Consider the following 18,453-nt stretch of genomic DNA (forward strand, 5'->3'; position numbering starts at 1 on the left):
GAACTCAGAGAAGACTTTGACTCTATTCTACAGTGTTGTCCTATCCATGATGGAACATGCTTCCCAGTAGCTAGGAAAATTCGGTCCACATGCCTTTGGGACTGTGCAGAAAAGAGAGAAGATCTCTCATCCTAACTGTACAATTAATTTTCTTCTAAAAGATGTGACAGTGCGTGAGATACAGCAAAACCAACCCTGATCTGAAAAACACACTAAGTTTCACTTGAAACTTTTGCTATAGAGGCTGCATCCATTGACTGCTCACCTCACTCCATGTAAAAATGAGGCAGTACGAAAATTAAAAGAGGGTAGGTTACAGATTAGAATTTCAAGAGGGATCCATCACTTGCGTGAATTTTCAAACCAGGAAGTGGCGAAGGCCATTATTAAGTATTAGCTTAGTTCTTGATAAGCCTATAACAATTTACCTCCGACACTGTTTACTTGCTTCTGCAAGCTTCTTTTCAGCAATTTCAGACAGCGATACCCTTTTCTTCCTACCTTTCTGTCTTGGAACTCTTATCCATGGGATCATTCCTACAAATGTGAGGCGGTGAGAGATTCATAATAAGGCCACCACCAATGGAGAACAAATGTACACTTCCCTTCCACCAGAGCACACTGTACCCTTAGTGTATGAAGGGGCCTCCTTAAAGAGGCAGCAGGTAAGGAGGGGTAAAAGGACTTCTGTCCCATTGCAAACTGACCTTCAAACATCGTCCCAAAAGGCATGGTATATTCTTTGGAGAAACAGATCTCATATTAGCAAGTATTTTTACTGTACACATTATATATGCAACAGCAGGAGGATATCCAGCCTGTTAATGCTGGGTCAACCTTTCTAATAGACCATGGGCGACGCATATGTTTGTTCATATCCCTTGATAGTCTTATCTAACAAAAATCAATAGATCTTGTATTGAAAATACCTAGCATTTTCTGTTTTGTTTTCAGATTTGCACTGTTTTACTTTCCACATTATGAAGCCATTTTGTCTCATTGATCAGAGATAATAGGAACTGCAGATGCTGGAGAATCCAAGATAATGAAGTGTGAAGCTGGATGAACACAGCAGGCCCAGCAGCATCTCAGGAGCACAAAAGCTGACGTTTCAGGCCCAGACCCTTCAGAGAGGGGGATGGGGTGAGGGTTCTGGAATAAATAGGGAGAGAGGGGGAGGTGGACTGAAGATGGAGAGAAAAGAAGATAGGTGGAGAGGAGAGTATAGGTGGGGAGGTAGGGAGGGGATAGGTCAGTCCAGGGAAGACAAACAGGTCAAGGAGGTGGGAGGTTAGTAGGTAGGAAATGGAGGTGCAGCTTGAGGTGGGAGGAGGGGATGGGTGAGAGGAAGAACAGGTTAGGGAGGCGGGGACGAGCTGGGCTGGTTTTGGGATGCTGAGGGGGAAGGGGAGATTTTGAAGCTTGTGAAGTCCCTATTGATACCATTGGGCTGCAGGGTTCCCAAGCGGAATATGAGTTGCTGTTCCTGCAACCTTCGGGTGGCATCATTGTGGCACTGCAGGAGGCCCATGATGGACATGTCGTCTGAGGAATGGGAGGGGGAGTTAAAATGGTTCACAACTGGGAGGTGCAGTTGTTTATTGCGAACCGAGCGGAGGTGTTCTGCAAAGCTGTCCCCAAGCCTCCGCTTGGTTTCCCCCAATGTAGAGGAAGCCACACCGGGTACAGTGGATACAGTATAACACACTGGCAGCTGTGCTTAATATGGGAAGTCATCTTGGGGCCTGGGATGGGGGTCAGGGAGGAGGTGTGGGGGCAAGTGTAGCACTTCCTGCGGTTGCAGGGGAAGGTGCCGGGTGTGGTGGGATTGGAGGGGAGTGTGGAGAGGACAAGTCCCGGAGAGAGTGGTCTCTCCGGAAAGCAACTTCCCCCCCTGCAGTGGTCGAGAACACCCTTGACCGCGTCTTCCGCATTTCTCGCAACACATCCCTCACACCCCGCACCCACAATAACCGCCCAAAGAGGATACCCCTCATCCTCATACCACCCCACCAACTTCCGGATACAACGCGTCAGCCTCCAACACTTCTGCCATCTACAATCCGACCCCACCACCCAAGACATTTTTCCATCCCCACCCCTGTCTACTTTCCAGAGAGACCACTCTCTCCGGGACTCCCTTGTTCGCTCCACACTCCCCTCCAACCCCAACACACCCGGCACCTTCCCCTGCAACCGCAGGAAATGCTACACTTGCCCCCACACCTCCTCCCTCACCCCCATCCCAGGCCCCAAGATGACTTCCCATATTAAGCAGATGTTCACCTGCACATCTGCCAATGTGGTATACTGCATCCACTGTACCCGTTGTGACTTCCTCTACATTGGGGAAACCAAGCAGAGGCTTGGGGACCGCTTTGCAGAACACCTCCGCTCAGTTCGCAACAAACAACTGCACCTCCCAGTCGCGAACCATTTTAACTCCCCATCCCATTCCTTAGACAACATGTCCATCAAGGGCCTCCTGCAGTGCCACTATGATGCCATCCGAAGGTTGCAGGAACAGCAGCTCATATTCCGCTTGGGAACCCTGCGGCCCAATGGTATTGATGTGCACTTCACAAGCTTCAAAATCTCCCCGTTCCCCACTGCATCCCAAAACCAGCCCAGTTCGTCCCCTCCCCCCACTGCATCCCAAAACCAGCCCAGCTTGTCCCCGCCTCCCCAACCTGTTCTTCCTCTCACCCATCCCCTCCTCCCACCTCATGCTGCACCTCCATTTCCTACCTACTAACCTCATCCCACCTCCTTTACCCGTCCGTCCTCCCTGGACTGACCTATCCCCTCCCTACCTATACTCTCCTCTCCACCCATTTTCTTTTCTATCCATCTTCGGTCCCCCCCCTCCCTATTTATTTCAGAAGGCTCTCCACATCCCCCTCTCTGATAAAGGGTCTAGGCCCGAAACGTCAGCTTTTGTGCTCCTGAGATGCTGCTGGGCCTGCTGTGTTCATCCCGCTTCACACTTTGTTATCTTGGCTTCATAATGAAGCTCTTTTTAATATTAAATGCTTTGCCATATATATCCATTTTAAAATTATTTGTTAAAATGAATATAATGTTTCCCAATAAATGTAATTCCTCATGCAGCTGAAATCAACAGGATGATGTAGCATGGCAAATTACACTCCTCTTCAAAGCATGTTTGCCCACACAAATTCAGATCCAAACTACCAGTACATTCAGTTGAAATGTTAGCAAACTTGCTTTGCAGCTTAAAGTGAAAAAAAGTGTGTTGGAAACTGAAATAAAAACAGGAAATGCTGAAAATACTCAGCTAATTTGGCAGCATCTGTGGATGGAGAAACAGAGTTAAATATTTTCGGTGGAATATGACTTTGCCAGACCCTTTTGTAGCTTTCCGTAACAGAACAATGTCTAGGAACATAAGGAGTAGGTCATTCTGCTCCGCCATTCTAGATCATCTATATCAATTATATATTCCGATCCTGTCCCCATATCACTGGATGTCATTAGAAACTAGAAATCAATTAACTTTGTCCTCAAATTTAGAGTTCTCTGGGTTTAAAGAATTCGCCGTGCTCTAAGTAAAAAAAGGTCCTCCTTATCTCTTTTATTCTAAGAATATGTTCCTTGGTTCAGACCCCACAGTCAAGGGAAACATCCTTTCTGCAGATACTGCTTATCCCTGTAAGGATTTTAAGTTTCTACAAGAATGCATTTCATTTTTCTAAATTCCGGCAAATATAGCCCCAGTTTACTCAATTTCTCCTCAGAGGCAGTCCCTCCATTCCTGGTACGTGCTGCACTCCATCTGAAGCAAGTATATACTTCCTTATGCAAGGGGAATATAGTCTCAGTGCAGACATTCACTATTCTCTATAAAATTGAAGCAAGACTTGAAGCCAGTATGCAATGACTTTTAAAGACCCCTATGTCCCTTTGAACATCAATACTTTCCGATCTCTTTTAATTTAAGAAGTACTCTGCACCTCATTCAAATCACAGAAGCAGATAACCTTAGACTTATCCATATTATATTCCACATGTCCTTGCCCTTTCAGTCAGCTCAAGTCTCTTTGCATCCTCTTCATAACTCACATTCCCATTAAGTCTTATCACCTGTAAACTTTGAAATGTTACAACTGGCCCCCACATCCAAATAATTGATATACATTGTGAACCACTAGGGCTTCAAGAGCTCTTCATTGTAGGACCTGACTGACCACAGTCTGACAACTCGAGAATGCCCCAATTATTTTTACTCTCAGCTTCACAGGCAGAAAACAATCTTCATTCCACGTTACTATATTGTACCCAATCGCACGCACTTTAATGCTGTTTACTAACCTCCTGCATTGGGATTAATTTCAGGAATTAAACAACTGAATTTACTAAGAGCAGTGAGAGAGATGTAGGCAATACACTGGTTTAGTACCAAAAGGCCTAATCTAATGCTCTGAGAATATGGATTTAAATGTCATCATGACAACTGGTAGATTTGAATTCATTTCATAAATCATAAAAAAGCTACTAAAACTACTTTTGATTATGGTGAAGCAGCTATCACTATTGTTGTAAATATCTATCTGGTTCACTAATGCCCTGTTCGGACAGAAACCGGTCAGCCTCACATGACCTGGCCTACATGTGACTGCAGACCTAAAGCAATATGGTTGGCTTTTAATTGTCACCTGAAACGGCCAAGCAAACTGCTAAGTACAAAGTGAGCAGGCAACAAATGCCAATGATGATCACTACCCTTGAAAGAGTATTAGTAACAGTAACATGTAAGGAGAAAACAAGTCAAAATATCAGGCTGCAAGGGGGGTTAAGCATTTAACATTTTTAAGCACAAAGTTGATATAACACATTCTGTTAATATTCCAAAGAGGACAAATAAGAGTCTATTTCCAGGATCATTGTTGTATTAGATTAGGTGGGGCAAAAGAAAACAACGTTTTTCTGATCTAAAACTGTCATTACTTTGCAGTGAAGAAGTAAATGTGACAAATGTATCTGAAGCGGTAGGTACTGTTCAGATTAAACACAGTTATTGCACCTAAATTTACTCTCATATATATGGTGATAATATCATATAGTATGTAACACTGTGTTGCACTGAACAGCATTACAACATTCAAAAGCATGTCACATCTGTTTAATGCCATACTGAAAATGCAAATTGGTCAATCAAAATGCAGAAATCACTTTCTGGAGGCTAACTACAACTGCCAGCCTTTTGCAGAAATAAATTGGTATTCTAAACACACTCAAATAAAATACACGTAAATAAAATGACTGGTTCTGTGTTCGAGCAAAGGAATGCATTACAGATGATCTCTTCTACATAAAATCCAAGATTTTCAATAATATGTATTGGTATAAAATGAAAAATTCATTTTTCAAAACAAATCTAATCTGGTAAGTGGGATTTTTAAACAAAGGTTATCAATCATAATTTGCATATTATGAGATGTTTTGCACTGGTTAAAGTCCTCCAGCACATAGCATGAACTTGAAATCTATAACTATTTCATCAGATTTAAATCCAGGAACTTCCTTATTAACAGCACCAACAGTGCAACTATACTCCATGAACAGCTGTACATGGTTCACAACTTCTGAATGGCAATTAAGGATAGGCAATAAATACTGGCCATGCCAACAACACCCACAAAATATAAAAACATCTTTGTGGCCGCGAATCGCCAACAGATATAGTGCCGAAATGGTAAATTCAGCCACATGAGTGGGTGTCTGCTGAAAAGCAGGTGGTAATTTGGTATCCATGCGTATGTTTGATATGATCAGCTACTGTATTACTAGAGGTACTGAAAGCTTCACCATCATGCAGTTTAGTTTTAGATAACATGAGGCTGTTAACATTGATTTATTGAGTAAATAGTCAAAAGCAAAGCATTAATAAAATGTTCCCGTTCCTTCCTCAGGAAATACACAAAGCTCTGCAAACTTTCCATTCACCTTTCACCCAGACCATCTCTGATACCTCTTTCTCCTTCCTGGACACCTCTGTCTCCACCTCTGGTGACCGCCTCAAAATCAACATCTATTTCACACCCACTGATTCCTAGCTACCTAAACCACACCTACTCTCACCCACCTTCCTGCAAGAATGTGATCCCCTACTCCCAATTCCTCCATCTCCACTGCATCTGCTCCCAAGATGGGGCGTTCCACTCCCAAACATCCTAGACGTCCTTGCATTTCAAGGACCATAACTTTCTCCCTTCAGGAGTTGAAAATGCTCTCGGCCACACCTTTTGCATTTCTCACAGCTCTGCCCTCAGATCCCCTTCTGTCAATAAAAAAAAAAGACAGAATCCCCCTTGTCCTTACGTATCACTCCACTAACCTCCAGTTTTAACATATCATTCCCTGCCACTTCTGCCACCCGCAATCTGACCCTACAACCAAGGATATATTTGCCTCCCTACCCTTATCTGCCTTCCATAGGGACTGCTCTCTCTGTGACTCCCTCATCTGCTCCACACTACCCACTAGTCCCACCTCCACTTTGCCGCAACCACAGGAAGTGCTACACCTGCCCCTATACCACCTCCCTCACCTTCATCCAAGGAACTAAAAACACCTTCTACATCAGGGGTTCATCTGCACATCCAATAACACCTGATGTGGCCTCCTCTACATTGGTGAGACCAAGCGAGGCTCTGAGGCCGCTTTGCAGAGCACCTTCACTCCGTTCAGCACAAACACCACCACCTACTGGTCACCAACCATTTCAACTCTGCCTCCCACTATCTGGGTGACATGGCCATCCTGGGCCTCCTCCAGTATCACAATGACCCCACCCAGAAAATAGAGGAATAGCACCTCATATTCCACCTTGGGAGCCTACAACCCAATGGTCTCAATGTGGAATTTACCAGTTTCAAAATCTTCCCACACCCAGCCTCATCCCATGATCAACCCTCCCTCTCATCTCTGACACCTGACACAACTTGTCCATCTTCTCTCCGACCTATCCACTTCTCCCACTTCACTGACCAATCCCCACCACTGCTTACCTGCCTCACCTATCGCTGTCCCATGTACCTTCATTAGCCAAACCCTTCCTCTATTTATTTCAAAGCTCCCTTCCCCCATTTCTGAAGAAGGGTCCTGACCCGAAACATCAACTTTCTTCCTCTTCTGATGCTGCCTGGCCTGCTGTGTTCCTCCAGCTCCACACTGTTATCTCCAACTCAGCATTGGCAGTTCTTGCTATCTCAAGGTGGGATACAGCAGTCACTGGAGCTGCTCACTCTCTGCCCAGAGAGAGTGCACGTGAGACAGTCAACCTGTGGAGAGAGGAACAGACTGAACAATTCATCAGACCAGCAAAGTTACCAGTATCTGGGAAGTATTTCAATTTTCTAAATAATCAGACAGTTAGCAATACAGTTGTTAAAAGTGTAACATTTAACTCTTAACCTCTGCTGTCTTCAAATAAAGTTGTGACCTGGTTTCCTGACTGCAGACTCGTGCTGTGCAGTCCTTTCCTGGAACATGTTAAGGTGCCTTGACAAATTAATATTGTGAACACTGGTTCTGGAGATACCACAGGGTCTTAGAGATATCCTGCTCCATTCAGGTGCCTTCAGGGATTTCAGTGATGACTACTCCAGTAATACCATGATGCATGGGCTCCTACTTTCTGCATATACAGTGTGCTTTCCATGTATGCTGTTAGCACATTATGCAGCTGTGAGACTAACATAGCACACTACTGTATAGTAAGACGTGTGCTTCCTAGATGAGTACTGTTTACCTGCATGGTAACCTGCCCGTTTGTGTGACTTAACGAATTGGCAAGGCAAAACAAGGCAAGAATGACTTAAGCATGCAAGTAGGTGCCAAGTAAGCGAGCATGAGACAAAATGGCCATCCCTGAGATGCAGCTTGGTGCAGTCCATGCCTAGCCCTGTTCTCAAAACGTTCCTGTTGCAGCTTTCCAAAACCAGTTGCTGGTGTGCTCTGCAATGCAAGTCTGTGCTTCTATATTGCACTGCCAGTGAACAGAAGTACCAAATTAGTCATGATGGATTGCCATGTGGAGGAAGGCGCACATGGTTGGTGCCCATAGAGTGTATTCTGTGCTGCTGTTTGCTCATAGCTAACATGGATATCATTTGGAGTAAGCAGTGAGCTAAATTCACCAGGTACATGTTTTGGTTTCCTTGTTGGCAAGGCAAGTTGTGGTGTTAATCCCCGTCAACGAGCACCTTGCTGCTGCTGCTGCCGCCCAGTGAAAATCTCACCAATTTGTAGTAAGATGGCATGAGATGACCTTGACATTGAGATGGGCTTTGCCACACTTGATTCTACCCAATAACTTGTCAAGAGTTCCAAATGTTCACACAGGAAAAAAAAATTCTCCATGTGTCTTAAATGGGAAATCCCTTATCTTGAAACATTGAATAGTAGTTACTATAGATGCGCATCCACCTCGTGCATTAACTTTAACCATCAACAGTTCAACTGTATAATTCTCATCGATATGGTGCTGTCGGCTGGAACGCTGACCCTTAAGTTAAAAATGCATAACTATCAGTTGTTAGAGCTGGGGCTAATATAGCATTCATTGAACTGTGGAAAGTCTCGAATGTCCTAGGAGCTCTAAATCATTGCACTTCCAACAACTGACAGGCACAAATTACATGCTTTTTATCAACGATTTCACCCAGTCATACATCCAACATAAATATATTACAAAAATAAAACAATTAAGAACTTTATTAAGTTGGAAGAGATAAAGGAAAATAGTGGTCTAAAACAAAATCTCATGCTCTACAATGTTTTAATTCAACTACAAAAATGATTTGAGATCATTTAGTTGCATATTTTCCAAATTGTGACCTTAGCGTAAAGGAATTATTTTAGCTTGTCACATCATCACAATTTTCAAAAATACAAACTTAGGAGGTAGTCAAGATTGTGTACTGAAATGCTTGATAAATTGTATTTGAGTGAGAGACACATTGTATTTTAGAATCAGAGGCCAAGGTGAATTAGAATATGGGTTTGAATCTAGACTAAACCAATGGGACAAACAGCTCTACTTTCTGGTAGCAGCAGAATTCCAGAGTGATCCCATTAAATATGAGAACATAGTATAATAGTGACCATAGTACTTCACCCCTGGTCAATCTTAATTAAAGACATTGGATTAAGAAAAAAATAACCAGCAGAGTTGAAAATCTCTGCTGATACAAACACTACTGAAAACACAGCACTGCATCTGTTTACATGTTGACTTACCTCTAAGTATCTGAAATGTTTAAAAAAGGGTGGGGGGTTGTTGGAGGGAATGCTATTTTCCCCAGCTCCTCCATTTCTAAATTGTGAACATAATTCCACTTAGCACAAGTTTAAGACATTAACTATTTAGAAAGAAAAGTTACTTGTGCATTCTGCTGATAGTTTTAATTGAATAACTACTCTCAAACTACTCTTCAATTGCATCATGCTTACACTGAAACAACCATTTCTAATGAATTATTTACATTTGCCATTGGGTAACTGCACTGACCAGAATACATCCAAATTAAAAAAGCTCCAAGTTTGATTTGTGGTCAGTCTCAAGTTTTCATTTCACTGTCAAGTCAGTTAGACAGACATCTTGTTAATATTGCCCTCTATGCTCAACTGTTGCATATGGAGAAGCACTAATCATAAGCCAACCCACTACATTGTGAAAGTAATCAAATGAATGTCAAATAAAAATCTCAAGTAAGGCTAAATTAAGCAAGGAGCTTACCCAATTAATCTGCAGACATTTGCTTTTCAATAGCACTCATGAAAGATTACTTCAGTTAAATTTTAAGTATCACTGCCAACCATAGACCTGAAACCCAGATGAAGATGTAGAATGGTGGAAACATGGTGGAAACATGGCAGGACCTGCAAGCTATACGCCCCATCATCATTATGGCAGCAGCCACTTTGCCAGGACAATCATATTCCTGTATGTAATAAAGTGCATTGGAATACACTAACACTTGAATTGAGACAATATTGAGATAATGGAAATGGTGCACAATTTCCAATGTTACCAGCTTACGCTGCAATAAATACAGATTCAGTACATACAGCTGTGCAAAATGAATCTGAATTTTGACTAATCTATTGAAAACCATTTGTTCAGCATCACATTCAACAGTGACTCCTCCATTGTAAACTGGCTGAAAAAAAAGTGTAGAAAAGAAGGATGTCATTTTAAAAATGTTGACTGCTGATACTGATTATTTTGTGTACCAGAATAAACCTGCCCACCTGGATGTTCTGAAGATTAATAGAAGAGAAGGTACTATAGCTGACCGTAGCACTGTATGCTCAGGATGGAACAACTTTAACACGAACAAGACCATAACAAAGTGAACATGTAAAGTTAAGTCAAGTTACGTTTTAGTTTTCAAGTATTGGAGACATGAGATTGAAATATCCCAAAAACTAAAAAAAAGGTAGACAGTTCCAAAATAGAGTTTCTAAAAGCCTCATGCCAACCAGCTGGTAGGCATTGATAAATAACATGCTACAGTAACACTTTCCTAAAACATCATCCCAATGATGAAAATCTGACCCAATCAGAAATCAGACACAGGTCAAAATCATACCTTCCTACATTTAGTATTAAACAGAACAGAACACAAAATATACAGAGCTTATAAAAAGAAGAGTTCTTTTGCAATTTGCTACTTATTTCTCAAGTATATAAGATCACAAGGAAATGATATTCATCTATTTTCACCAAAAGTAAAAATAGCACTTTTGTGTCGGATTCAGTATTGTAGCTACTGTTCACAAGCTTGGTGCTTTGATCCATTTGGTTTTCACTTTTGATCACATTACTGGAGCTGTCAGGATTACTTGTAGCAGGTCAAGGTATGTTACATCCATTTCAACGCGGCTGCCGTCTCCTCTTGGTTGGTGGAGAATCTACAAACAAATGCAAAATTAGTGTGAGGCATCTGTAATTCAGCTAAACAAAAATATACACCTTAATACAATCAATTGCTGGACTGAGCTATTGCAATGATGACAACAGAATGCCAATTTTCCAGAGAATCTCAGGAGATCTAACAACGTAAGTGTATCCTCCAAACAGGATTTTCAGTCAGGAAACAAAAACAAAATCTGAACGTTAGCTGCTGTATGGGAATTAAGCAAGGTCATTCCTAGCATTTCTGCCATCAGCCATGAATGTACTGACCTCAAATTGGACTGATTTGTTATTCAGTTAACAGCGCATAAATGAAGAAGGAATAGCTGCATTAAACTTATTTTCTAACTGAAAGCACCACAATACAACACCACAAATAGGAAAGGATAACCTCTTGGTAACAGTGATAACGTGGGAGCAAATTGACCACTTGTTCTTCCAGGATTGCCATGTAACTGTAACAAACTATCCAGGCCACACGTTCATATTTCCACTTGGGCAGCCAGCACTTTGCAGCACCACCAGTCATCACAGACCAGAATTAACACAGATAAAACTTCGAATACTAACAAGAGGAAATTTGGAATTCTTGCTCAGCACACTGTATCATTCATCAGAAATGGCAAGAATTCAGAAGTGGCATTTGACAATCAAGAAAGAGATCTTGGGAAGGTGAACATCCTTTCTTTAAAAACTTAGTTCAACGGAGATGTGAAGAAAGAACTGGAAGCTCTGGAAGAGCTGAGTCTAGTGGTCACTGAGAACGCTAAGAATGTTAATTAGTTAATTTCAAAGGAAAGCAGAAATCAGATAAGAGTGAGAAAGCAAGCTTTTAAAATTAATCACTTTAACACTACATATCTACAAACATACAGCAGCAGCATAAACAATTAGTTTTAAATTCTATCCATCTATCAATGAAGGACAATATTTTACTTGTTTTCTTAATTACTGGTTGAACCGAAATTAAAAAGTAAATAAATATAAGAAATGGAAATGTGAAGCAGATAAGGTTACATCTGTGGACAGAAAGACAGTTAATGTTTCAGGTGTGTGATCTGCAAACCCTGTACTTATTAAGTAATTTAGCACCTTCCCTAATAGAATTGTGGGTCAACCCACAGTGGGAGGAACGTAGCAGTTCAAGAAGGCAGCACAACACTGCCCTTCTCAAGGGCAACTAGGATTGGGCAAGAAATGATGGCCAGCCAGCAATGCCCACATCCCACAAAATGAATAAGAAAAAAAAAACCTGCATATTTCCACTCCACATAACAGAAGTTATAGGAACACAGGAACCGGTGTAGGCAATCCAGTCCCTTGTAATCTGTTCAATGAGATCATGATTGAGAGGCCTAACTCTATTATTTAATGCAAGATGCAACTAAACATTAGCTGTGCTGGAGAAAGATTTACGAGCGCTTAATCCATGTTAACATTGCAGTGCATAACAGAGGGAGAACTGCACTGTCAGAGGTGCCGTCCATCAGATAATACATAAATGAACAAAAGTATTGACTAAGAGGGGGAATACAGTAAGAGAGTAAGTTTGTGGGGAACATACAAACTGATTATAAAAGCTCCAGACATTTGAACAGAAAAAGATTAATTCAGAAAAATGTCTTTTACAATCAGGGAAAGTTATAGGGGGGCAAAGAGATGGTAGACCAATTAAATACACATTTTGATACTATTTTCACAAAGAAAGACACCAAATAAATAGTGTCCCAAAAAATTCTGGTGTATGCAAGGTCCAGTGTCACTAGAAGGCAAACCAAACCATCGTTCATAAAAATGGATTTGTAACAATAGAATTAAAACATTCAACAACCCTCAAAATTGCTTAATTATTCATAAACAGGCTTTACAAATAATTCTTAACAGATCTTGGACAAGTTTATAATGCAACTTTAGCAGAACACAGATAAAGAACAAAGCAATCAAATTAATAACTGCAATCCAATCCTAAACTTCTTCGATCACAAACTCCCACTTAAACACTGACAGTCATACAGAGACAAGGAATAACTTCTTTTTAAATAAAAGTGTAAGCTGCCAGTTTATTAACCATTTCAACAATATCAGGCCTTCAGAAATCCGATTTGTTGTATTACAAGCACTGCTTTGTGCTTGAATTCCAAAGATCAACTCTAACAGCTTCCACAGATCTTGCAGACTCTTCCTTATTTCTTATAGGCTGTGATTTTTTTCCTCAGGACTTCTGATGCATCAGTAATTGCAGATTAGCTAGAGCCAAGGCAAAAGCAAAACCCCAATTTGGCAGTTATCAAAGCAATATTTCTTCCTGCCCAAAATCCCAGTCAAAATAAGCTCTCCACTGTTGAAAAAAAATAGAGAAATCATTCTTTGCGATTGGGTGGCTAGGTTGGGACCTTCTTCGATTGACTGACTCAACAACAAACCAGCTATCAGACTGTGAGCACAACACCATCTTATTGCCAGTTTGTCTACAGTGTTCTTACAGCAGTAATTACTGTGCTTTATCTTTCCAGGCCAGTTACCAACAGTAATCATCAATCTTTTGCTCTCTCCTTGGTTAGAGACCAAAAGAAAAAATTGCAGATGCTGGAACAACACAGCAGGCCAAGCAGCATCTGGAGAAAAGGAGCAGTCACCATTTCGAGTATTACCCTCCTTTCTGTTTGGGAAGCTTGGTTAATACGGGCGAGTTGGACTGAAGAGTCCGTTTCTCTGCTGTACGATTCTGTAATTCTATGCATGAATAGGGTAGATAGTCAGAGTCTTTATCCCACGGTGCAAAATTCAAATTCTAGGGGGCATACGTTTAAGGGGTGGGGCATTAAATGAGATATGCAAGACAGTTTCTTCTTAAAAACACACACTCGTGCTGTACTGTACTTTGAAAACATTCATTAGAATATAAAATGATATAGATTTAGTTCTTAAGGCTAAAGGGATCAAAGGGTATGGGGTGAAAGCGGGAACAGGGTACTGAGTTGAATGATCATAGACAGGCAGAGCAGGTTTAAAAGGACTGAATGGCCTACTGCTGCTCCTAATTTGTGTTTCAAATTTGAGACCCCGTCTGCCTCTCAGGAAGACGTAAAAGAAAAATTTCCACCACACTATTTGGAGAAAAGCAGGGTTCTGGCTAATACTTGTTCCTTAATTAACTCATGGAAAAATAAAGTTGATCCAAACATGACTTCACTGCTGTTTATCAAATCCCAATGTGCAGACTGGTTTCCAGATTTGCCTACATTACAACAATGGCTAGACTTAAGAAAAAGTTAACTGGCTGTAAAGCTCTTTGGGCATTGATGAGGTGAATGGTGCTAGATAAATGCAAAATCATTCTTTAAGAATAAAGTCTTTTCTTTTAAATGTATTCTGCAACTACTGCATTGTTGCAATTACTCCTTGCTGTTCCTTGCAATAAAACAATCCAATGGTGGATATTTTAAGCCATAATCAGGTTGGACATTTATTCAATCACTTCAAGGCCAGAAGATCATGAAATTACTCATGATATAGTCCACACACTAAATACAGCAGCAGATATATTATTCAACTCTTATGCTTGGTGTATCACCACATAATGGCCACAAAATGTTTCACACAGATCCAGGATGCATTGGTGTTCAACAAGTGGCAATAAGTTGCATCACAGCCTAAAAACTATTTTTTTTTTGGTGTGATTAGGGATAAAAAATTGAATCAGTAAGGAATGGCAAATCCATAACAATGATATAAAATAGATACTTGCTCTCATTCTTTCCCATCCAAAATTCTACATCTTGATGAGGGCCTGTTCTTTTCACTAGCATACTGAGCTTGTTGCTCCTCATTTCCAAGGTAGCCACTCAATTTTCCTCAGCAGCATTTTGCCAGATGACAGGCTCACTTTAACAGAATCTTCAATCACTATGACACTATGTAACTTAGTTAAAAATGTGAATCAACTACATGAAGTGAAGACGAATAATAAAAACCCTCGTATGCATAAACAAATACCAAAATGTTGCATTAAGTCAAAGAGTCTACGTAGACTGTCACATCTGGACGTATTCCTAACTGTACAGAAAATGTTATCATTCTATAAATTTAGAACGCTTTCCTTTGTTCTTGTAGTGAACAGGAGTAACGGAGGGTTTATTGTTAGGACACAAAATACCCAATCAGAAACTGGTGGCAGCAGAATTCATACTAGCTTTTAATAAGTGGCCAAATAGTTGTTTGGGTATGGAAAGAGACGAAGAGATCAAATTTGTTAAGAATTATGAAGGGCAGGGAAGAATAAAAGAAGGGAAGAGCAGTTTATAGGGTAGAAGGAAAGCAAAGGACAGATTAAAAGGGATGATGGTCGCCAGGCAGGACGAGATTATAACGTGCCATGTAAGGAAACAAAAAAAAAACCAGAGGAAATGGAAAAAGGAACAATGGAATCATTGCCAACATTACCTCAACAAAAAAAAATGAAGACTGCGTACTTATTATTGATAAAAATCAGTAGCTGTCTGGAATGCTGAAAGATGGAAGGGAAGGTATGTTGGTGTGATATCACACAGAGTAGCAGGAACGTCACAGGACGATGCCATATATGTGCCGGCTAGTGAGCGCACAGTATGAACAAGGGATCACTGTTGCGATTGTGGGATGAGGAGACAATAGGGAAGAGGCGACAGCAAATTTGTGGAACACAGGAAATCATGGTTCTCGACCCAAAATGTTAACTTTTTCTTCACTCTTTACAAATGCTGCCAGACCTGCTGAGCATTTCTTGCATTTTGTTCAGCATATTAAATAGTGCAGGCAAGCCCATGGTTCCATAAGTAACAAAACAGTACCTGTTACTGACTTAAAGTCAAACATCCACCTTCATACTTGCCTCACACTGCATCCTCCAATGTACTTTCTCCCTTTGTTTAAGGACATAATATTGTCATGGTTCTTCTGCTGCTGAGACTATATCCTGCTAGTTGTAGGGCAGCAGCACCACTGGGAGTGGGAGGCTGCAGCTGAAGCTGGGCTCTTAAGATTGGGAACATGGAGTGAGGGAGTTTATGCATGATCAAGGACAAGGTCGGGGCAGCCTTCCTTTCTCCCTTCAGTCTGTGTGACCAGTAACAGGCTCTAGGTTGTTTGGGTGGATGTGGATGTGCGATTTCCCCATCACAAACTCCCAGGCCAGATTCCACAAACCAGGATCTAAGTTTCAACTTTTCAGCCTCTATACACAGATTCTAAACATTATTTGACAACTGTATTTGCTGATTAAACATGGTCACTGTAGTGGAAATAGAGAAAGGGTATGGTGTATTAGATGTGGCATGTCAAGGTATGTATTAACACAGGTGCTGCAACTGTACATGAGCAGACGTGTGACCTTTGGGCATTACCGAATCCAGTCAAGCAAGAAATAGTGCAAACAAAGAACTTCCTCAACGTGACTTCTCTAGTCTTTTTTAATCTGATGAATCAGGATTTAGAAATAATTTCTTTGTATAAAGGCTGATTTTGAATGAGTTTTGGGCTCTTTCAAGACCCAGCTAACTGGCAAAATCTGGAAAATGAACATGGTCTGTGCCTTTCCTCACCTGCTTTGCCCTTATCTGAACAGATTGTTAACAATGTTATAAGAATACTTATTTCTCAGTGTCAGAATACTATCTCATGGGATTTTTATTTGTTAGTAGTTCCAATATGCGGAACTACTGAGAAACCCATATAAAGTCACCTCCAGTAGCTCAATAAAGTGTGGGCTATTGTATAAGACTAATTTGTTGTATCAATCCCAGAGAACCTATAGGGGTCAGTATTAGACAAAGCTTGGAAGCCACACAGTGGCTGCAGCTGGAGTTTAGCCAACTAAAATCAATGCAACATTAATGTTAGCTTGCCAGAACCACACTGCCTTCTTGCAGCACTAGTTAGTTAGGCTATTCCAATCAATTCCAGAATTTGGAAGGCTTAGTCATCACTACCCGTAGCAAAAGTCTAAAAGTAATGTTTACTGGGCAGGTCACAATTTTACAGCAGTGATCAGTGCTGAGCTTTAAATTGTTGAGCCCTCCATCAGCATTGCTATTCTTTGAGTTGTGATTTTCTGAATAAATTTGAATATTAAGCAAAGGATTTTATGCCCCACTGAATTATAAAAATTAAAATGTGAAAATGATTAAGTTTATTCTGTAACCCTTTAGGGTATATAATCAATAAGCAGTCCTGCTGCAAACGGTGCTTATTTGTTTTGCTTTCAAGTAATTATTATACTAAAAACAGCATTTTTTTGGTGCAGGCATTGCATCTGTTCGTAATGTTAAGTAGTAATTTTCAGAAGTGAAAACAAGAAAATAATGAAAATATTCAAGTGGCCAGGAAGTATCTGTGAAGCACAAAAGAGTCAATATTTCTTGCCAATGACCTATCATTCCAAATTCTAATATGTTGTCTCTGTAACTTTCTAATGGTAGTCATAGTAACATTCATATGACCTGCAGATGGATACTTACATTTCAGGGTTAGCTACAGGAAATGTAGGGTTACAGGGATAGGGTGGGGGACTGAGTTTGGATGAGATGGTCTTCAGAAAGTTGGTGCGGAGTCCATAGGCCAAACGTCCTGCTTCCATACAAGGGATTCTACAATTCTATGATAAGACTCTGGTTTTATTAAAGCAAATATTCATCTTTTTTCTAAAAGTATAACAAAGGAAGGCTTTCCCAAGGGTTGATCTAACAAAAGCATCTGCTGAAACCCAGAGGAACGACAAAGAGGGCTATAATCTTGATAAGAATCTACTTTCTTAACACAAACTTCAAAAATTACCTTTATCTCTGTCATGCTTTTTCACTGAGGAGTTCCTTCTTCTTGAAGAATTCTTCACTTGTGCCCAGTCAGACCCAGATTCAGAAGAATCCACTTTTATTTGTCTATGCCTTCTTGATCTTGATGCCTTCATAGGGAACAGTTTTTTTCAACAAAACTTACTGACTGTTACATGTAATAAATAATTCAACATCAAATCATTGGGCTGAGAGAGATTTTTAAAAAAAGACATAACAGGCAAATTTCTCACAGAAGGATGGTTTATGTGTGGAATGAACTTCCTGATGAAGTGGTGGATGTGGATACATTTACAATGTTTAAAAGGCATTTGGATAGATACATGAATAGGAAAGGTTTAGAGCAATGTGGGCCAGAGGAAAGCAGGTGGGTCTAGTTTAGAGATAATGGGAACTGCAGATGCTGGAGAATTCCAAGATAATAAAATGTGAGGCTGGATGAACACAGCAGGCCAAGCAGCACCTCAGGAGCACAAAAAGCTGACGTTTCGGGCCTAGACCCTTCATCAGAGAGGGGGATGGGGTGAGGGTTCTGGAATAAATAGGGAGAGAGGGGGAGGCGGACCGAAGATGGAGAGAAAAGAAGAGAGGTGGAGAGAGTATAGGTGGGGAGGTAGGGAGGGGATAGGTCAGTCCAGGGAAGACGGACAGGTCAAGGAGGTGGGATGAGGTTAGTAGGTA

The 18,453-nt window shown here is 40.9% G+C and overlaps 1 protein-coding gene across 4 annotated transcripts in view; it reads right to left on the reverse strand.

Moving 5' to 3' along the window:
* Positions 1-8,721: 8,721 nt before the first annotated feature.
* Positions 8,722-18,453, reverse strand: part of snapc1b (small nuclear RNA activating complex, polypeptide 1b) — a 41,412-nt gene continuing 31,680 nt past the window's right edge. For all 4 annotated transcript variants that reach the window (XM_048538178.1, XM_048538177.2, XM_059649074.1 and 1 more), the window contains exons 10-11: positions 17,756-17,882; positions 8,722-10,941 (exon numbers count right to left, since the gene is read on the reverse strand). In XM_048538178.1, coding sequence (XP_048394135.1) covers positions 10,904-10,941; positions 17,756-17,882 — 165 coding nt within the window. In that variant the 3' untranslated portion in view covers positions 8,722-10,903. The remainder of the gene's footprint in view (positions 10,942-17,755; positions 17,883-18,453) is intronic.

Source organism: Stegostoma tigrinum, chromosome 10, assembly GCF_030684315.1.
Source record: "Stegostoma tigrinum isolate sSteTig4 chromosome 10, sSteTig4.hap1, whole genome shotgun sequence".
NCBI lineage: Eukaryota > Metazoa > Chordata > Chondrichthyes > Orectolobiformes > Stegostomatidae > Stegostoma > Stegostoma tigrinum.